Source organism: Anolis carolinensis, chromosome 1 (assembly GCF_035594765.1).
Source record: "Anolis carolinensis isolate JA03-04 chromosome 1, rAnoCar3.1.pri, whole genome shotgun sequence".
NCBI classification, from domain to species: domain Eukaryota; kingdom Metazoa; phylum Chordata; class Lepidosauria; order Squamata; family Dactyloidae; genus Anolis; species Anolis carolinensis.
In genome coordinates, this window is record NC_085841.1 from 305,629,068 (window position 1) to 305,651,425 (window position 22,358).

Below are 22,358 nucleotides of genomic sequence, written 5' to 3' on the forward strand. Positions count from 1 at the left end.
AGATCTGTTTTCTTTTGAAATATTGCTTTTTACGTTATTACTAGTGCAATTCTGAAAGTTCCTGTTTAGATTTTCTTTGTTGATCATATTTAGAGTTGTTTACTCCAAGCTCTATTAACCGGAATGAGTATTATCCTACCATTTCTTTAATTTTATTCAAGGAAACTGTTACATGGTGTCCTGCTGTGGATTTTAACAACCCCATCATACCATATCAGGATAAATAAAAGTTTTAAAGGCAATCCTTCCTTGACTCAAATATGCTAATGAGGTATTATTACCTCATAGTGCATTAGGTCAGAGGAGGTTGGCTTAGGGGTTTTTTTTTCAAACCTTTGTGACTTGTGCCACTGTTCTGACAGCAGAACAAATCCATTACTACCTTGCAAGAAGGAGAGGAGACATCTGCCAGTCAGTCATGAACGACTGAAAGGAGCTTGGCATTTCTAGGAATAAACCATGGAATGCCAATGCATCTTGCCAGCTTTATAGGTCTAATTGTATCACAGACAACTAATCCTCAGCTCAGCTATCTTCAGCATCAAAGCAGATTTCCTATTTGTTTTCAAAGAGAAGGTAAGTCTAGGAAACACCATTCAGCAAATGCATGCGTCTACAATAATGGAGTTATAAATGTCTTTTTAGGATTTCCCCCCACTCGATTACACATACCTGTCTTCTGTCCTAAAATTATGAACTTTTAAACTTTCCATCTTTACCAATGTAGCTGTAATTCCAAAGCAGATTATTATTCTGTATATTTCAAATTTATTGCAGCTTAACTCTAAAAATAATGCTGAATAATTTAATAAAACATGCACATTTCTGTCCAGGAGCAAAAAATGGTGTGTAGTTGTTCTTCCAATTTCATTATCTTTGGAAGAATCCTGTTAGGTAGGATAGGATAAGATATGAGAAAATGACTGGCCCATGATCACCAAATGAATTTTTGCCTGACTTGATGAAGACTAAATCTTTCCAGCTAAACAATCTCAAAATCCATCATCAGCAAATTGAAGAGGAAATTTTTGTTCTTGAATTTTACTTTTTAAGGCAAGAGAGGATGGAGGTGTTATGTGAATGCTTACACACAAAAGGAAAACTTTCCTAGACACAGCAAACGAGTGTGCCAAGAAAATGAATTCAAGCTAACCTCCTCGAAAAGGGCAGGGAGCATATTACAATGGCTCTCTCATAGCACCATGTTTTCTGTCATGTGTCCCTATTGTGATATCACTTGATCTCATTTCTAGATTACACCTACTACCTGTAAATGTGCTCAACTAGGATCACAACACATAGTCAATGGTTCACATATAGCTCCCTGGCTCCGTTATCTTTCTCTAACATTTAATGTGGTTAAAAGACAGTCTCATGCTAAAACAAAGGACATGTGGAGGATATGCCTTCTTTTAGTATGAAGGGGGGATATGGAAATTGGGAGGAGAAAAAACAACTTCTAATATTTCTGTCTTATGAACACATCACTAAATTTCAATGGTGGCAGCTTATAACATGACAAGAGATAGGGGCAAAATTGACCACCAGACCCACCAAGCTGAAAAATGCAGTACTTTTCATTTGATTTGCTTGACTTAGAGTCTTTTAAAATGTGCTCTTCCATGTAAAAAACAATTTTCCTTAAAAAAATAAGTATGAACATTAAAAACAGACTCTTTTAGGAAGTTAAAATTAAAGGAAGGCAATCTTATGGATAAGCAGAAACTTAACATATTTATTATATCCAGTAGCCCACCACTTCTTTACTGGGCCTGCATGTTATAAATTTTAATCCTACAGAATGTTTTGAAAATCCAGTGATAATGGGATTTATCTGCTCAGTGAGGCTTGTATATTTATTAACTACAAGTGTATATACCCGGCGTTGTCACTGCCCGCCTATTTTCTACCAAGTAAGGATATCAAAATCTTTCCAACAGTGCAAAAGGGGGAGGGGGTCTTAATCCACATGCTATTCATTCTTTTACCACTACTCAAAACTTTGGACCCTTTCACAGAGTCATATAACCCAGAAAATCAAGGCAGATAATCCATAATATCTGCTTTGAACTGGGTTATCTGCATCCACACTGCCATTTAATCCAGTTCAAAGCAGATAATGTGGGATTTTATACAGCTGTGTGGAAGGGGCCTAAGTACACTCCTAGATAGTTAGAGAACACATTGCAGGTGAAGTTGTATAAAAAGTATCAATCTCAAATCTCTTTTCTGTTATAATGTCTCAATGTACACAAGCATCTAAAACACTAGACTAAAATACTGTAAGTTAACCTGGGTCCCACAAAGGGAGAAAAGTGGAATATAAATTAAATAATAAAATGGATAAATAAAATGTCACTATCTTTATGTGTGGCAGTTTATAACAAAGACTCAAGGAAACATTGTTTGGAATAGTTATATCCAATATACAACATGCCAAGAGACAAGCTTATGTTCATACGACAGGATGAACATCGCTTATCCTGAATTCCGAACTCCAGAATCCAAAATCATTCACTTGGGTGGCTGAGATTGTAAAATACTTGCTTTCTGACAGTTCAATGTACGCGACCTTTGTTTCATGCAGAAAATTATTAAAAGTATAACATGATTACTTCCAGGTTATATGTATAAAATGTACATAAGACACAAATGAGTTTTGTGTTTAGACATGGGTCCCATCTTCAAGATATCTTATTATGTACATACGTGAAAACAAGAGGTATTCCAAAATCTTTAACAAATGGCATCTAAACACTTCTCGTCTGAAGCATTTCAGACAAGGGATACTCAGCCTATACTCCCTGCTATACTTAAGTCACATACTATAATGCTGGCATCTATCAGAAAATGTTTCCTATGTAACTGTTTCCAATATTATCTTGTTCTTACTTTGTGTGTAGGTATAACAAGAAGCAACCAGTTTTCAGAAGTCTCATCAAATACACAGAATTTGTATTCCAATTATGGGAGATCTTCAAAAAGCTCTTGAGAGAGGAGAATATATTCCTTTGAGAGCTCCTGTGTTTGAGAGCAATTTTATTCAGGTAACCAGAATTTTTAGAGGACTGGCAGTGTTACAGGGCATGAATGTCTCTAAATTATGCTGCAAACTTAATTTTTTCAATTTTTGCACTGATTCTGTGGTACAATCAGTACTTTATGTTATAATAATTTTCAATTACTACCTGAAGACATGGAGAAAATTATTGAAGGGTCATCTCTTGCTAGATCACTTTTCAATCTTGCCCCCTTTAGAGTTAATAATTAATATAGGGATGAAGAAGAAGCTATAGTTTATATTACCCCTCCCCACTACAGTAGAGTCTCGCATATCCAGCATAAACAGGCTGCCAGAACATTGAATAAGCAAAAATGTCAGACAATACATAAAGATTAAGGAAAAGCCTATTAAACCCGAGCAAAGGCAGGAGGGAGGGAGCAGGAGCTATTGACATCAATTCCAGGCTCCTCCCACACGCAAACCCCCCTTCCTTGCCTCCTGCCTTCAGTGCCCACTCTCTTTTTTTCCTTCCTTCCCTCTTCCATAAAGCAAACATTTCTGCTGCTGGCAAGAAAGAGGGGGGGGAGGGAGAGGGAGAGAGACGAGCCAGGCCAGGCCGTGGCTACAGGAAAGGGGGTGAGGTGAAGATGGCCGCCGAGGTCAAGAGCGCCAGAGAGCGAGGCCGGCGGAGCAGCCAGAGCAGCAGGCAGCCTCAGGGGGCCTCTCCCTTTACCCGCACAGAGGCCGCTTCCCTGAAACCTCGCCTGGGCTGAAAGCAGAGTCTGGAGCAAAAGCCAGAGAAGGAAGAGGGAAAGAAAGGAAGGGGAGCCTCATTACAATTCTCTGAGAAAGAGGAAGAGCCTTTTTTTTTTTAATTCTTCCAAGCCAGAAGCAGCTAAGGGGCGTTGGATAATACCAAATGTCGGATAAGCGAAGGGTGGATAAGCGAGAGACTACTATAGCTATCCTCGCTAGGGACAAAAAATTGCAAGTCACTTGGGTCTAGCACATGACTATTTACCAGCTGGGACCAGAAGGATAATAAAAGCTACTGTAAGATCAGCAGTGCTCAGCCATCCTGGGAAGAGTTGTGAATCTCCTTAAAAGCTTTTCATGAACCATAAGACATTTCCATACAGTTGGCTGAAAATATATGTCTACTTGGAGCAAGATGTCAAGTCCTTGTTCTTGTATTCATATAATTCCAGGTCCTTTTGGAGAGATGAATGTTTGTATCTATTTCAAACTAGTTTCAGGCCTGGGTTTGATTCAGATAATTGACTTGGTCTTGGAAAAAACCACTTAGGCTGTATATAAGCACATTCTCAAATTTCCATACATATATACAACATTTTCTGATAATAAATCAAAAAGAATCCTAGTTATATCTGTGCCATATTCTATACCTCTAGCTTTATTTCATTGTACATTTTTGGAACCAATTCACACTGTTGTGAGAAATTACAAAAAACAAACACACAAATAAGCTGCCATTGCATTTACTGAGATCAAGGACCGCTTAGTCAAAGAACCAAAAGAACGTTGTTAGTATTATAATTTGTAATGTTTACCGGCTCTCCTCCACTGCAGTGCTTCCTCTTTCAAATATTTTTGTTTGATAGCTTCATATGATATAGCATCTGTATTATAATAAGATATTATTAAGATTAATAGTATATTGGTGTTCCTTGCACTAGTTTCTACCTTTGTACAGTGTTGGATGGATGAATGGATTGTTTAGCAACCTTGAACCCTACCTTTTTGATCAAACAATATCAAAATTAAAATTGAAAGCATTTTAGAGCAAAACTTTAAAAGCCAATTCTCCAAAAAGCAATAGAAACAATAGCAGCAACAAGAACAAAAAAAAAAGTACTTCAGTTAATAATCTCTCCTTCATCACGAACTCTCCAGACACTCTTCAAAGGCAGCCTCACATAAAAGACATCACAGTAATCTCCTCTGGATAATATTATCAGAGGTCTGAGTCTCCTCTTGGGACCAATGCTGCAGAGAGGTCCAGGGGAATTAAGAGCATTACATTAAAGATGATATGAAGCAGGACACTCCCGCTGTCAAGGCTTTATCATGGCAGTCTGTAGTCTCAGGGCAATCACAATATTTAAGTAAATAGAAACATGCTAGCATGAAAACAATCACTTTTGCACCTTCTGTCCAATAGTGTTATGGTGTCACTTCAGTGATGCATATCCTCACAATCAGTATCCCTCAGTATTTTGGTTGATCCCACCTGCTTAAATGCTGCTTAATTATTATTTTTTTGCTTTTTTCAATGCTGTGGTTGCACAGTGCCAATGCTGCTTGCAAATGAAGGGTGCTCCTATAATTGTGCAATTACAGCAAAAGAAGTGTTTTAAAGAAAAATCAGGGGAACTGAGTAAAAACAAAATTGTTTCTGTGGACTATGATATGGTCTTTATCTAGACATGGAAAATGCAGTAACTTCACCATTCTTGGAGATAGGGAGGGGGAACAAAGCAGAACCATGCCAATTTACACCACATAACTATAATAATAATAATAATAATAATAATAATAATAATAATAATAATCTGAAACGAATCCCACAAGATCGAACAGACAGATGCCTCGGTTACCTCACCTGGCAATGCTTCAAGACTGGTGTCCAAGTCGGAATGAATCTGAGCGACTGTCTGAAAAATGGTGAGCGAACTCGCTATACCGAGTTGCCGAGAAGTCAGGTGCCCCCCCACCCTGAGGAGGGTGGAGGAGCTCCCCAACAACTCAGAACAACTCAGAAGATCTATTTGTTGCAGACGCAATGCGGGCAGTTGTGAAGACCTTCCTGGCTGCCCGCAACGCCGCGGAATAAGCCCTAATAGCGGCTTTAGACCGTGCTCGGTCAGAAACGTCACGAGTTCTCCGCCAGCGACACTCTAGTCTCCTTCTCCCACGTTTCATCTCCGCCAGCTCCCCGGTGAACCAGGGAGCCGGGGCAACTCCACACAGCAAGAGGGGACGTTCGGGAGCGATCATGTCAATAGCCCTGGACAACTCGGTAACTGCCCTAATATCGGTACTGCAGCAGAATGAAACAATAGTTGAACAACAGCGATACTAGAACTATTAACTTCTTTCTCATCAATGTAGTCCAATAACAATAGAAATACAATACAACAAGTTATGTTGATGTCCCATAAGGAAATGTCAAACATGGGAACTAAACCAGTGCAATCATGCAACAAACCTATTGTATGATAAAGCAGATCTACATGTTAATATCTATCTCCTCAGCCTCTAGAGTAAGCCATGTCACTTCAATTCCTAAACCAGGTCAAACACCAAGTTGAAAATTATTCTGTCTCATCCAGGAATATATGGAACTTGACTGTTATCTTGCCCTTTTATGGAACATTTAAAATCAGTATACTTTTCTTTAGAGGGAGTCTCATGATCAATTACAGTGCCTTGAATCAGATTTCCTATTGATGCTATTTCCAGTCTCCCTTTTAACAAACCAGAAAAGACCTGACAGACAGTAGGCCTCCCTTCCCCAAGATTCTTCACCTTCACACAAGCTATACATCTTGTTATCTGTCCTCAACTTCAACTTATGGTAAAGCGATACATATTGAGCAATATTTATGTATCAATGATATAGGAACATTCACATGAACAAACCCATTCTACAGAGATGATATCCAGATCAAAAGGAATTTGGGTAATTTTAACTGACGAGTGATCCATTGAAGGCTATATGAACTCTCCTCAAATGTCAAAATGTAACAAGCTCTGATTGCTCTATTAAAATCCACACTAGCAAACAGGTCATCTTAGCAAACTAAAACCTTTATAAAGAAAAATATATTTGTCTGAGGGTAAGGAGAGATGATGATGATGATAATGGAGTCTGGTTGGTTTCCTTCTTGAGTGTGCTGTAAAACAGACAGTTGTATTTGATTAAATATGTCACATCTTACTTCTTGCACTGCCCCTCCAGCCACATACTCCACCATAACCTGTAGCACCTCGTAAGAACAAGAATTCACCTGACAAGAATTTTGAGGGGTTGTTTTTAAAGTAACCTGTTATATCTTTTCAGGTCAACAAAAGAGGTGAATCAATTTACCTTCACAACCGCCCCAACTATGTAACTATGGGCATTTGTGCCTCCAGCCCAGAACTGCATTTGCCAAATGTGATGTTGCTGGCACATTCAACTCCTCCATCCTCTCAGGAAAATATTTCAACCCGTCCAGCAAGATCAAAGCACGTAGGCTCTGAAGACAAACTTGTACTTACCAGGTGACTTAGTACAAAAGAGCAGTGAATGATTGGGAGAAAATTACATGAATTACAGCTGCTTGTTCTATCTTGGTTTCAGGAAATGGGGCAAAATCTATGCAATTTTCCCCAGACTCTCATACACTGGGCTGGGAGTCAAAAAATTCCTATTCCCAGGATCCCTAGCAATGTGATGAATGCTAGGAGCTGTATTCCAACATTTCAATTGCCATTTAATTAATTCAGAATTTTAATCTTTCTAAATAATAGCACCATGTATTTAAATCAGGAATGCATATTTCACATAATATGCATAAGCTGCCCCTTGCTCAGCTCCTGGGGACTCACTCCTGGCAGAACTGAGTCCCTGACTCTGCAAAGCCAGCAAGCAACACCTGCTGCTCAGAGGCTGGAGCATAAAAAGGACATCGCCTGCAGGGCCTCAGGCAAAAGCAAGAAGTGAAGGTACCATCACCAGGGGCTTGGAGGGAAGGGGCAGTGTTTGTTTCCCTTGCTGCCCCTGGCTCATCTCCTGGGGATTCTGGCCGCTTGGTGCTGCCAGACTCCATCTTGACGCACCTCCGTTTCAGCATCCTGGGGTCAGCACAGAGATACTGGCATTTTTTCTTCCGGCCATGGTCCTTGACTCACCTGGGCCCTCTCGAGTGAATGCTGGCACTGCGACACCAGTTTTGCCTGATGGAACATCTGCTCTTTTAAAACTATGTTTTAATGTTTTATTGCATGTATATGTTTTAATTGTTTTATAATTTGATATGTTATATTTATTATTTGTTGTATAATGCGGCATTGAATTTTGCCATAATCTGTAAGCCGCTCTGAGTCCCCTTCGGGGTTGAGAAGAGCGGGGTATAAATATAGTAAATAAATAAATAATAAATAATAATGGATGACGTTTTTGGCCTTAGAAGCAAAAGGATCATTCTTCCTGTTGGTGGCACTCTTTTTACAGGTGGGATGAGTGTATTTTTCATCCAACCTCTGATGGCAAAGTCTTGAAGTAAAACACTGGTTCTCTAATCCTGCATGAGGGCGGTTAGGATACAGACTAATATACCCATCATTCCCCACTGTTATAGCATAACTGACTTGCAGGCTTGCGCTAGGTGCAACATTGTCTGCCAAAGAACCTCCTCCACATGGCTATTCCATTTAAAGTGAGGCGGTATAAATAAGGATGACTTTTTTTTCTACTGGGGCCAACACTACTATACTTTAAGATGCCAGACACAATGATTTTAATTTTTCCATGTAATCATGTATTTTTTACTTTGTATCTTGTTTTTCTAATTGTGCCTGGCATCTTGAAGTACACTAGCATTGGCACTAACAAGAAAAAATCCAACCTCGATTGATCCAAATCTTGATTTAGAAAGTGGGATTATTTAAATGCCACTCTATAAACCAGTACAATGAAGAGTGGTGTGCATAAACTTTTAAATACATAGATACTTAGAAGTTCTTCTGGATCATTCAACGGATCCATCTAGAAATCCCTCTACTTATTTATTGCCTTTTCTTAAGCAAAAAAGCAGCTTCCTCATTAAGAACACTTAAAAAAAAACCTGACCATACATTTACAATTTAAAAACCATGTCACAGAAGAAAAAGGATAAGACATGTAAGTATGGAGTTTGTTTCCAACAGGTACCAAATCCCAAAAAAATGAAAAATGAGATCTAGATGGTAGCACATTGTTGGTTAGGAGTAAAATACTATGTACCAACCAAAACCATCAAAATGTATCCAATCACTTTTGCTACAGGGTTTAGAAAAATGTATTTTACAGTAAAAGAATGTGTATCTTCAGCATGTTTTTTTTCAATTCCTGTGAAATTTGTTCAAATGGATTTGGTACATTTTGGAAACAAGCTGCACAATTGTTCATAAAACAACTGTAGAATGAAATGGTTTTCAGCAGGAAAAACTATTACATTGCAAAGGTGAAAAGGCGAAGATAAAAAGAATGTGAACTTTAAGCCTGAGCCAAAACAGTCCAAATAGTGAAAGGGATAATAGGTGAATGGGATTAAATGGATATTCTTTGGCCGTTTCCGCACAGGGATAATATCTATCACATAATTTAGTCAAGAGCATGGTAACTACTAGGTAGGGGCTGTATAACAATTGTTTAAACGCCTCAAACCAATCTTCCAGATACATTAGCATTCAGAATCATGGAGCTTTAAATTTTTTGAAAATAAGTGTAATCTAGCAGAGTGTTTCTCAGGTTGCTTATAATTTTTTGCCAGAGTGCCAGGGATAAGCACCAATTTGTCTCCACTGGCTACAAGCATTTCCTTCTTTCTTGGAAATTCACCAAGGAATGGCAGCCAATGGTTTGGGAACCAGCACCACCCTGGGCACTAGCACTTTGAATAACACTGATCTAAGCAACTTAGCAATGCCAGCAGTTATGGACCATTACAATTTCTTTACCATCATACACTACAATTTTTAAAAATGAAGCATTTTTGTGCATTTATTAGTAATTTGTTTATCAACCTTTTCAAATGACTATTAAATATCATTAATTGGTTTTCCCTTTTAAATTGAGAATAGCACCAATGTACCCTGTGAAAGGGCAGATACAATTTTTTTCTGTGTTTATTGAGCATGCAGTGCAGAACAAGAGGTTCTCCTCCAAGGGTTTTATTATTGTACAGGTTTTTCCAATATGATAATCAATGCTCGTTTTCTGTGAATTATAGGATGACTCCACAGTTTTCTTCACCAATCTATGTAGGTAGGTGAGGGATCATTCTGATTTTAACATTAGCAGCATGTGGCTTCCTGGTATCACATGTGTTGAATGAATCTGTATCCCATGATACAAACCACACTGTAGAGATACACTGTCTTTTTCCTTTCTACTGCCTATATAAAATGAAAGACAGCTTCCTGGAACTCATCTGAGAATTGTCTTTTAGGTACCTGTCCTTGAAGTTGGTAGACCTTTCTGTTCACTCTGTTGAGGAGAGACGCCTCAAGCTAAGGCTGGTGAATGGCTGTGCCTACTACCTAGCACTATGTGCTCCACCAGAGAAGCAGACTCGTCTCTTCCATCAGTGGATGCAGCTCATTGATCGATTGAAATCTCATTCTCCATGTAAGGAATTTGAAACCCAACAGGAAAACAAAGCCATCATGAACACAACACTGAAGGTGAGCGCTAATTAATCAAGAGTTCTTAGAAAGCAATGTTTTGGGCACAGAAAAAAGGACAAATAACAAATATATGGGTAAAATTGCCAGCTTGCCTAATGCCAGGGGCAGCACATTATACAACTGTGGCACTAGATTTTCTTGATTCCTGAGAGTACTGTGAAAACAAATGTATGTTTGTGCATTTTCTGAAGTGTTCTCACTGGGCATCAAGGAAAAATAGAAGATGCATAGCAAAAGCACTTCACTGAGATATTTTGGTTAGTCAGTTCACATTGCCTATAAGCTCTATCTGGGTAAAAAGAAAAAAAAATTGAGGCCACTTTAAATAAATGTGTGTGTGTTTCTGCTTGAAAAGGGAAAGTCTACGAAAAACTAAACTCCTACAGTATTGCTTTGATCAAATGTGAGCTATTGTCAGTAACAGTGCATATGATTTTGCTGGGAATTCGGAACAGATTATGTAGGTCATCAAAGAATTGCAATTTTACAACCCCATTCAGTGCTTTTTGTTTTTCGAATGAGTTGGCTGTAGTCTCGACAAGAAATCAAACATAAGTCACAACATCATATTTTTCCAATTAAAAAGTAGCGTCTTAAGTTAGATCATTCTTCTGATGGCACCAGTTTGGCTTACAACTGACACTATCAGCTCTCCAAGTTATCTGCTGCTCCCTGGGCAGGGGTAATCGTCTGGTGTTCATGTGCTCATATCTTTCCCTTTCATCTTCTCATGATATTCCAGATTTCTTTAAATTTTTCAGTACATACTTGTGTAAAGACACCAAAAAGATCGGAATGAAAAAATCCATTGAGACAGAATTGGAATTAAAAGTACTTCATGTTCAGAACGCCCAATATATTATTTGTGGTCCCCAAGCAACACTCAGTCCCAGGACTCTGAAAAATGCTTGCATTTAAATGATGCTTCACATTAGATGGGGAGCTACATTTTGAAATGATGGTCTTTGTAATTTTCCAGACCGAAGAATTAGCTGAGGACTTCAGTGAGGATGAGGATGAAGAGGATACAGTAATTTTTAGCTCCTTTGTCTGAGATCCTGGATGTAAGCAGGGTGGGGGAGAAGACGAAAAATGGATTACTCTTGTTTACCACTAAACCAAAAGTGAACAAGCCACACCCTCAACGTGATCGCAGTGCAAGATAGAAAAACCAAGTTCTTATTCCAGCATTATGTATATGTGCTTTCTTCACTGGATCTACAAATTTTTGGTCCCAATTTTGACAGACCGAATAGGCTATATTTGGAATAATGAATAATGTACTGAAGTCTTCCTTAAGCTTCACACCCCAAAATAAACAATATCTGAGTGTTTCTGTTTCTCAGGGCAAAGTTATTTTGGAAACTTCTGAGGTTTGCCTATCTATCCAAGATGATTAAAATCATATTCTCTCTTTTGTGCCAAAAATATACTTACTGAAACGTTGAAAGATAATTACATACTGTTACCTATAACATTATCTCTGAATCTGGAAAATCTTTTACTCTGGCTGCACATACATTTATGAACGCACTCACTCTTGCTCTCTCTCCCCCGTTTCAAATTTTCATTCATCTCTGCCGATTCTTCTATTATTCATGATGTGCCCTGGAATGTATCTTCATCTGCACTTTAAGGTAAAGGGGAACTGAATCAGTTCTGTGCCAACTGCATGATGCTGATTCGGTGAAGTCACAGACATTCTGGAACTTTCCCAAAACTCCTTGGGCACATGTAATCAACTGCAGTGCTATTCGGAAGGCAGCCATGGTTGGTTACACTGCTATCCTACTTTCCCTGGAGTTGAGTAGCCTGGGGATGGGGATGGCACCAACCTTGCCCCGAATCTGCTGTTTGCAGTGCCTACCAGACATGAAAATGAAGTTAGACACTGCTCAGTGCTTGGAGTGATGATATCCAGAGCACCTAGGCAACCAGAAAAGGTGAGGGGGTGGGGAAGGGAGCAATTGCACTTCACCTTTCCTTTCCCTTCTTTCTCTTTCTCATTTTGTCTTGCCGTTCTGGATATCATCACTCCAGACAAATGGCCAATGGAGCAGTACCAAACTGGTTCTGCCACCATGCAGCAGTGCATTTACCATCCAGCCACTGGGGCAGTTTGGGTGTGTGGAGTGTAGCCTCCAACCAGCTTCTGAGCTGGCTCCATGTGGAACTAGCAACACTGGTCCAGAGTACACTACTCCTAACTACCGTTTAACTCCCCCCCCCCAAAAAAAAGTGTCCTCTCCATGTCTTTCAAGTACAGCATGATTCTTTCTTTCTCACCACAAAAAGGTGGGGGGGGGGGTACAACATCACATTTGATTCATTTTAGTATGTTTTTTTTATTATTATTTGCAAATTTCAATCTGGTTCGCTGGATACACTGGAGTTAAACTTCAGTTATATTAATTTTGGAGGTGGGATCAGAACATAATAGGATACATAATGAGGCAATTTGTGACATTGCCCCAGATTTTACAGTCATGTCAGGCAGGTTTTAAGACATTTCTGGTGTGAGAAAGCAATAAATTGCTTACTGGGAGTCAGAAGATTTTTTGAAAAGAATCAATTTGTTTCATGCTTTGTCTCAGTTCATTCCTTCACTAATGCACTGGAATTTGTATATATATATCTCAATACAAATGTTTCTCTTCACTTTCCCCAGAAATCTTTTTGTTCAAAAACTACTAGTTTTAAGTCTGAGAGGTCTAGGAAGATATTTTATGTATTTCTCTCCCTTTAATCCCCTTCTCGCATCGCATCTGTAATGCTTATGGATCCACCCATTCCAATATTTCCCAGGGCTTATCTTCCTTTTCCATAAATGCTTCTGCACCATAAGGCAACACGTTAAAAGGTTGGGGCTTTTGTTTTATGTTTTTGTTTTTCCATTTCTCCCCTTCTTTTTTTACCTACCTACTTAGGCAATCCCTTGTTGTCTGAGTATGATGACCTTCCAAGTGTAGTGTGTTGGCGGTGAATACATAGGTGACTGTGGAGCCCTATTCTTGACCCGCATGTTCTTCCACAGTGAGGACATCAGTTTTCAAGTGGAAGGCGGTCCCGGTCAAGGTTGGCTTGACATGTCTTTCTCTTGGCACGTTTCTCCCTTTTGTCCTCCATTTGTGCCTCTTCCACAGCACTGCTGGTCACAGCTGACCTCCAGTTAGAGTGCTCAAGGGCTAGAGTTTCCCAGTTCTCAGTGTCTATGCCACAGGTTTTAAGGTTAGCTTTAAGCCCATCTTTAAATCGCCTTTCCTGTCCACCTACATTCCATTTTCCGTTCTTGTGTTAGAAGTATAGTTACTGCTTTGGGTATTTGTACAACGTGGCCAGTCCAGCGAAGTTGATGCCAAAGGATTATCATTTCAGTGCTGGTGGTCTTTGCTTCTTCCAGCACACTGACATTTGTATGCCTGTCTTCCCAAGAGATTTGCAGGATTTTTAGGAGATAACGCTGATGGAATTGTTCCAGGAGTCGAGTGTGACGTCTGTAGACAGTCCACATTTTGCAGGCATATAACAGGGTTGGGAGGACAATACCTTTATAAACAAGCATCTTGATATCATAGAATCATAGACTAGTAGAGTTGGAAGAGACCTCATGGGCCATCCAGTCCAACCCCCTGCAAAGAAGCAGGAAATCGCATTCAAAGCATCCCCGACAGATGGCCATCCAGCCTCTGCTTAAAAGCCTCCAAAGAAGGAGCCTCCACCACAGCCCGGGGGAGCCACCACAGCCCGGGGGATATCCCTACAGATGTCCTGATCCTCAAACACTCTGTTTCATTTGGAAAAATGCTGCACTTGCAGAGCTCAGGTGGTGTTGTATTTCACTGTCAATGTTGACTTTTGTGGAGAGGTGGCTGCCAAGGTAGCGGAAATGGTCAACATTTTCTAACATTACACCATTAAGCTGTATTTCTGGAATTGCAGAGGGATTGGCCAGCAACTCGTGGAAGAGCACTTTGATTTTCTCAATGCTCAGTAAGAGGCCGTTGGAGTTCTATAGAAAATGTTGTTGTGACCTTGGTTTTGGCTTTCAGTCTGCTGAGGTTAAATAGCTTGTCATCTGTCCAATAGATTATTTCTACTCCAGTGGGAAGTTTCCCGTTAACAAGATGGAGTATCATAGCGATGAAGATGGAAAATAAGGTTGGGGCAATAACACATCCCTGTTTGACACATGATTTCACCTTAAATGGGTCACTTTGGGAGCCATTGCTGTCCAAGACTGTCGCTATCATGTTATCATGGAGGAGCCACAGGATGTTCACAAATTTGTCAGCGCATCCGATTTTTTGGAGGATAATCCAGAGAGCATAGCGATTCACCGTGTCAAATGCCTTTGCAAGGTCAATAAATGCCATGTACAGAGGTTGATTTTGTTTCCTGCATTTTTCTTGGAGCTGTCGTGGAGTGAAGATCATGCCCATTGTTTCTCTGGAGGGGTGGAAGACATTCTGGGATTTTAGGAGGGTGTCTTCTGAGACAGCTAGAAGGTGGTTTGCCAGGATTCTTGCGAGAATTTTCCCAGCAGAGGTTAGAAGAGCAATACCTCAATAGTTTCCGCTGTCTATTCTTTCCCCTTTTTGAAAAAGGTGATGATGATGGCATCCTTGAAGTCTGCTGGGATTTTCTTGATCACCCACACTTTTTCAATTAGCTGGTGGACTTATTGTGTCAGCTCAGGTTCACCCTTTTTAAAGATTTCAGCAGGGATCCCATCAAGTCCCACTGGCTTTGTTACTTTTTTGTTGGCTGATGGCGTTGCTGACATCCTCCAAAATAGGCAGTGCTGCAAGAACATCCCTGGTTACCTATCACATTTGTCAATCACTGCTATGGCTGCTGCCCATCAAAGAACTAACTTTTTGTCAAGGATGACAAGAAAGAAGAAATAAGAACTAACAGGGAGTACTTAATCAAAGAAAAAGAGCAATAAAAACTAAAAGGGAGAGAAGAGATAGGGATAAATGACTGGTTTCACTACTATCAATTACACAATCAGTTTACGAAAGACGCTAGGGTAGGGTTCTCCAAAAGAAAATTAGCGTTGGAGAACATTTTTGAGAAGAGTAATAAAGGATTAAATTCTAGTCTATAAATACATCTTAGAATACAATTTAGAGGATAATCGAAGAAAAACAGCTGTGATTTCTTGGGCTAAAGATCTAGGGAAAAATATTTGGAGAATTGGGAACATCTATGGAAAAGAGGATTTAAATTTTCAGTAGCTGGATCCATCAGAGAAAATGTGTACAAAATGTATTACAGAGGCTACACAAACTCAGAGATGATAGCTAGAATAGATAAATCTTATCGAGGAGAATGCTGGAGGTGCAAAATGCAGAAAGGTACTTTTCTCATGTTTTGTGGACCTGTAGGTTAGTACAATTTTTGGGGGGAAAAGGTGCTTTAAAAAAAAAACAAGTTGATTATTAAAAAGGTTAAGAAAGACCCAGAAATGTGTCTTTTAGGATTATTTAGAGAGAGAATCAGCAAAGAAGATGAAGATATAGTTTTGTTGCTGTGAGATTAAAAATAGTGAAATCTTGAAGAGGGAAAAAGAGTTACTCATAAAGGCCTGGAGAGAAAAACCATTAAGAATATATTCACATAGCCAAGCTAACAAATGGTATTGGGAGAGGAAACAATGAAGAATTCGTTAAAAAATGGAGGCTAGCATTTGGATATCTGGAAAGGAAGACAAATATAGACTTTAAAGTAGCCGCAAGGGGAATTTACTAAAACAGATATAAAGGTAGGTTTTTAATAGATATACAATTCACACTGAGTGGTGTTAGAAGTCATAGGTAGTGGGTTCACAGGTATGGGGTAGGAAGGAAAGGGTTTGTTGTTAAGATGTTATAATTGTGCAGTTTAAAAAGATATTACAATTGTACAGTTTCTGCTAGTTTCTGCTAGTTAGTTACTGTACTATTTGTACTTGCTTTTTGTCTGTCTTTTACACACAATAAAATTAAAAAATTTGCCATAAAAAGGATGACAGGAAAGGCAGCAAGACAAGTAAACTCACAAACATAAATGTCACTTCCTGGAAAATGAGTTCAAAATTATAGTAGACTTAGTTTAACAATTTTAATAATGCCATCTATCAGTATGCATTGGTTTGGATTTCTGTAATATAAAATATTAATGATATTGTTGACCTACTATTGGTCAACAATATATTAATTTTACACAAATTTTCCCCTAGAAACTTGCTAGAGAAATTAAATAGCACCCATTTGTTAAATAAAAATAGACAATCTACAGATGCACTCTTACTAGCAGCGACTAATTGAGCCATTCAGAAGCCTAGAGGTAAACACTAAGCCTCAGTTGTTTACTTGCCAAATCTTATACTTCTAAAATTATTTATACATGAATTTTGTATTGGAAAAGACCATTATCTTGGTTTTACTATAGGTAACAAGCTATTTATAGAAGCAGTAGGTCAAAAAGGCTTGCATTGGCTGCATATCATCAGGTCACCTTAGTTACTTGTATGTAAAACAAGAACACATTCTTTTCTCTGAAAGGCTGTGAAAAACAATCACTCCTTTGTATGATGCTCAACATGATATATAACTCAATCCATAGCCCTTTTACTCCAAAACAATTGGATTTATGCTGCAATTTTATGCAGACTTACTGCCAAGAAAAAAATAGGATAAGCTGCAGAGCATAACCAATGAGACTAAAGTAGGCCAGTATCACAAATATATATGCTTACTGCAACAAAATAGAAATAATAATAATAATAATAATAATAATAATAATAATAATAATAATAAGCATTATGTCCATCAGTGCTTGAAAAAGTAATTAGATGGAAATTGTTGCTGCTATAATGATTATCAAGATTTTTTTCTCGGTTTCACCCAATTCCACAGTATTGCTGTTTTTGAGTTACACATCCTGGTTTTCTTTTTCATTTAATTGTTTCAGGCTGTTCTGCAAGTGTCAATTTATCACTTTGTGCGCCCTTCACAAGTCACTAGTTCTGCACAATTCCAGTGGATTTTCTGTTGAAATTTTAACATTTTATGTATTTTCTGTTTTTCATGTTCCAAAGGAAAACAAAAATGCAATAGAAACTGCCATAAACCAACAAGCCAAGAAAGAACGAACAAAAACGCAAATCATTAAGAAAGCATCTTCCAAGCATGTCACTATTTCTGACATAGTGATTCCTATTGAAAAAGTTCAAGACACCCAAAGCCAACTCTATGTCTCTATGAAAGCTAGTGTACATTCAAAGAAACAAGATGTGTCTGGTAAAGAATTATCCAAGAAGACTGTCACAAAAAGTAAATCAAGGTATATGCTCTATATTAGTATAATATTGGAAATACCTACTTCCCCAACTTCTATTTCAACAGTTTATCTTTTACATTAGGTTCATATATATGTGATGCTGTCTTCGAGGCTTTCTTTTTGTATTCTTTGTTTGCAATATCTTCCTCCAAACAAAAAGTTGAATGAAATAGGTCTAAAATTGTTAGAGAGGACAAAATAATAATAATAAAACCATGGTGGAATTGCCCTTCTAGGAGTAGTATTTGGAAACCAACAAAAATCATTTTGGGGGCTGCTACTTTCTAAGATCTTTTGTGGGACCAATGTAGCCCCCATCCCCTGAGAGTTCCCCACTCCTGCTCTAAACAAAAGACATAAGATTAATCTGGGTGATGGTAGGAATTAATATCAGTTTCTTAAGAAAGATTGCAAACTGATCGTTACTATGTAAGAGCATGGAGCTGCAAACCATCCGTTTATTTCCAGACTCTTACAAAGATAGGATGATTTTGAAATATGCAGCTAAAAAAAATCCAGAGGGCAAGAAAGCCATAGAACCTCAGTCTATCCCAAGTTTTGTCAAGAAAAAATATCACTGGAGCTAATTTTCAGTCAGCTTTCTCTTCCAGATGTTGTTTTTTCTTTTTTTCTTTTTTTTGGGGGGGGGGGGGGGGGTTCAAAACAAACAAAAAAAATCTTTGAGATGAGAGAGATTGGAGATAAATATCTTTCAGAATGCATCTCCATACTAGGTGCACCACCACAACTTTCCTAGATTGCAGCCTTGGTATCTAATTTAGTACTTTCAAATGTATTTTATATGATGTAATGAACGGGGACAGGTGATTTAAAACCGTCTTTCCTGATCAATATAATCTTCTCTCCCTCTGGAAAGAATCATTTGTCTGTCACTAAAAAAAGATTGTTATTTGCATCCTGGACTAGAGTGTTGTGCAGTTGGAGCCACTTAGTGTCAGTAATTCCAAATGGTCTCTACAGGCCTGTTTATTTATATTTGTGCATATTTTGATAAAGTCAAAATTGGGGATTTGTGTGTAAATAATTAAAATGGGGCATATTGGGTTATGGACTCCAAGTTAATCGCCCATATTTGTCCTATGTTGAAGGAGTGGATTTCTTCTTAATTACCAAGTCCATGAATCCTTTGAAAATGCCCCTGGCTTGTTTAGCAGATGTGAAGATGGAATCCCATGTTGACTGATTTGTAAAGTCACCCCTGCAACACCAATATAAATTATATATTTCCTGTATAGTTATAATGGAAGCTTCTTAAGCAAGAGTCCCCGAACTATGGGCTGTGGGCTGGATGGATTCTTCAAAAGTCTGGCCCCTATCCTAAACTTTAGACTTAGAGTCATCTTACATTTGAAACGCCTTGAACACACACAACAACAATCCTAATTAACTTGACTATCTCATCAGCCAAAAGCAGGACAACACTTCCCACTGAAATACTGTAAAGTTTATCTTGGCTAAAACTGTTTTTGATTATAAATATTGTATTGTTCTTTCATATACTTTTTGCACTACAAATAAAATGTGTGCATAGGACTTCCTTCATTTTTAAAAACTATAGTCCAATCCACTAACATTCTGAGGGGCCATGAATCAGCCTTCTGCTTAAAAAGTTTGAGGACCCCAGTTCTTAAGTTTCTTCTTCTTCTTACTGCTTTCAGAGAACGAGGATTCTTTTCCATTTCAGAAAAAAGACTCCAAAGTTCAGGTATGAATTAAATTTATTTTGTGAGCATTTACAAATTTTCTGTCATTCTCTTCTCATGAGTTACATTAACTTTGGCCCACATAACATTTGTTTAAAATTCATGGAACAAGAAGGGAAATGCTAATCGGCATCTGGATTTGGTTAGGAACTATAAGAGATTTTACAAATCTGGTTATGACTTTACAAACAGGAATCTAGTCAACTGTCTACAACCACAGGTTCTGTATCCACAGATCCAATCAACCGCAGCTTGAAAATATTTGTTTAAAAATCTCAAAAGCAAACTTTGATTTTGCTGCATGCTGAGCACTAATTTGATGTGGAATACCTTGCTGTAACCTCCTGCTAGTTCACAAACCCTCAGTCCTGGAACACACTTTATAGATATATTATGCAATTATTCACATGCTCTTTTCATGCACATGCATCTGAAAGTATGTAGTTGCTGTGCACCATAACAAAGTCAAAATGCACTGCTCTGTAAGCTGCCTGTCAACCAATCTTTATCGAAGCAGATGAACCCTTTCACTGAGTACCTTAATCAGGGCTATTTTATGACCCCAATTAGCATTCCAAAATACTGTGGGTTAAAAAAATATTCAATGTCCACAGGAGTGTGTCTAGGTGCATCATCATGGAGACCTCAATACCAAACCCTCAAAGCCAGGAAGCACACATACACAAAGTGGAACATTTGTTTGAATCACAGGAAAACCCTTTGGGGGGGGGGGGGGCGTGTAAGCTGTACAATTGTTACTAGATTTGTTGGGACAACTTTTTTGACTATTAAAACTATGTGGTAAGTGGCTGAAAAGTGCTAATTTACAGCACTTACAGGTAGCAATGTCATAAAATATCCACTCCATAGGTGTAATTCTGTGTAAATTTGGCAGTAAAACATATTTGGAGAAACAAAAGTGTCCCATACACTGGGATGAAAGTTAACAAGATTATATTTTTAATTTAATAACAGCAAAGTAGTTTTTATTTTTTTAAAAATCATTAAGGTGCATCTTTCTCCTTTTATTGCTTAATTAATATAATTTCTACTACTTCCTTAAAAACCTTTCATTTTCCTGACTTCTAGTGTCTGCTGTTTTCCATAGTGCTTCTTATTTACAGTTTCCAGGCTATCAATTCAATCTAGTGAAGTTTCTTTGTGTGGATTATTGTTTATACATAATGATCTATATTAGCAAGCCCACTTCCAAAAAATTATCAGTTTTAAGATAGTCCATCATCTGTTCAGAAGGCCAAACTATATCTAGTCTGACCTGTGAAAAATCCTGGAGGACAGGCAGGTTTTGATTAACATCACATATATATAATGTAATCCCCATTTATAATTCCAAAACAACTCCTAAGAGCTAAGAAACGCCTCACACTTATATAAACTCAGAGTTTTGCCCATCTCAAAAGGTTAGCACAACAGACGATTCAAATATTGAGAGATATATTGCATAGTTAATAAATTTTAGTTTGCTGATAAAGAAATCAGAATCGCTACCTGAAACCTAAAAGAAATGAAGGCTATTTATAATAATTTGCTAAGAAGCAAATTTCCTCTGTCCTAAGATTGTCTGAAACGAGAAAGAGGACATTTACTTAAATAGTTACAGGTCTCTATGAGTGAATAGTCCATTTCCAAAGTCCTAATCAGGGAAAATTTATAAATTTGTAGGGCGAGAACAAACTTAAAAAACAAACAAACGAAAACCTGTAATCACAACATCTAACAGGAACCTCTACTTGAATAGAAAACTCCCATCTTGTAATAATACAAAGTATAAAAAGATACTGGTATTTTGTCTTAGTTTCATTCCCACTTTCTCTTTCTCTTACACACAGGGTAATTATCATTTAAACTGGAGAAAACATGGACAATCAATGTATACAAGTAGTCCTGGAAAGACCTAGCTACAGTGGTTAGGATAAAAGTGTAATGAGCTCTTTGCCGTGTGTTTTATATAAATCTATAAAATGTTAATATTATATTGTAAGCAGGATTGTACAGGCATTGTATGTTTAACATAACAACTTCCTATTCATTAGTAAATGTCTGCAGTCATATTTTTCAACACAGAGAGGGAGAATTAAATGGTTATCTATGTTTTTATAGAACACTTCTATAAACAATCAAAAACTGATTTCTTCCTTTACATTTTTCTCCCCCACCCTCCCTTACACTATTGCTTTTTTCTTGCTGCATTGGTCTCCTTCAATTCTTTAGCTATTTCTGGTTTAGCTGCCCTCTTCTTGATTAACCTTTCTTTCTCTCTTCTGCTCTAAAACATGTCATCGTGTTTTGTTTTAAACTCTTTTCTCTTTCTTTATTGTCTCCTTTCCTGGGCTGTATTTCCTCATGTTCCTCCTGTTTCTTTACAGGAATCCTAAAGATGGTCAGTAAAACTGGAATACCTTATTACAAGTAAAAATGAAAAATGGATTCTCACACAATATGAAATGTGACTAAAATGTCAAGATATCAAGGGAAAGTGAAGAAAAAAGGGTGTTCTGATGAGAGACAAGACATAAATCTTGAATATGTAGTAATGTTCTATTCCAATATCAAAGCATTAAACATTCCTGAAACATACTGGATATTTCTTATTTTCTAAGTATTAACTTTTTGTTAGTAAAAGGATTCACTCTTAAAGGCAGCCTAAGTCTAAAAATAAATATTGATTAACATTGCTCATTATTCTTTTAAATATTCACCTATCAAATAAAAATTTAAAGGGGCAGACGCAGATATGAGTTTTTAATGACCTGAACCAATGGATGCCAAAAAGACTCGCACTTTGATGAATCTGGCTAATATAGCAGAAGACACTATACCTTCCTCCC

General features: G+C 37.9%; 1 protein-coding gene across 2 annotated transcripts; it reads left to right on the forward strand.

Annotated features, from left to right (window-relative positions):
* The first annotated feature begins 324 nt into the window (after positions 1–324).
* On the forward strand, positions 325–22,107 carry garin2 (golgi associated RAB2 interactor family member 2). 2 transcript variants are annotated; one of them, XM_062968031.1, is made up of 7 exons: positions 325–576; positions 2,904–3,047; positions 7,089–7,291; positions 10,222–10,456; positions 17,544–17,788; positions 19,465–19,511; positions 21,742–22,107. In XM_062968031.1, exons 2-7 carry the CDS (start codon positions 2,967–2,969, stop codon positions 21,798–21,800), a joined length of 870 nt encoding a protein of 289 aa, XP_062824101.1. In that variant the 5' UTR covers positions 325–576; positions 2,904–2,966; the 3' UTR covers positions 21,801–22,107. The 2 variants fall into 2 exon arrangements, with proteins under 2 accessions (XP_062824101.1, XP_003224911.1); XM_003224863.4 differs by having other exon boundaries at positions 327–576; positions 21,897–22,107.
* Positions 22,108–22,358: the final 251 nt, after the last annotated feature.

Excerpts from the sequence above, each read along its gene's own strand:
- garin2 (XM_062968031.1), top strand. The coding sequence starts at position 2,967 with ATGGGAGATCTTCAAAAAGCTCTTGAGAGAGGAGAATATATTCCTTTG. Across the intron at positions 3,048-7,088 it reads TTGAGAGCAATTTTATTCAG|GTCAACAAAAGAGGTGAATC; the intron begins GTAACCAGAATT and ends ATATCTTTTCAG. Across the intron at positions 19,512-21,741 it reads AAAAAGACTCCAAAGTTCAG|CTATTTCTGGTTTAGCTGCC; the intron begins GTATGAATTAAA and ends TCAATTCTTTAG.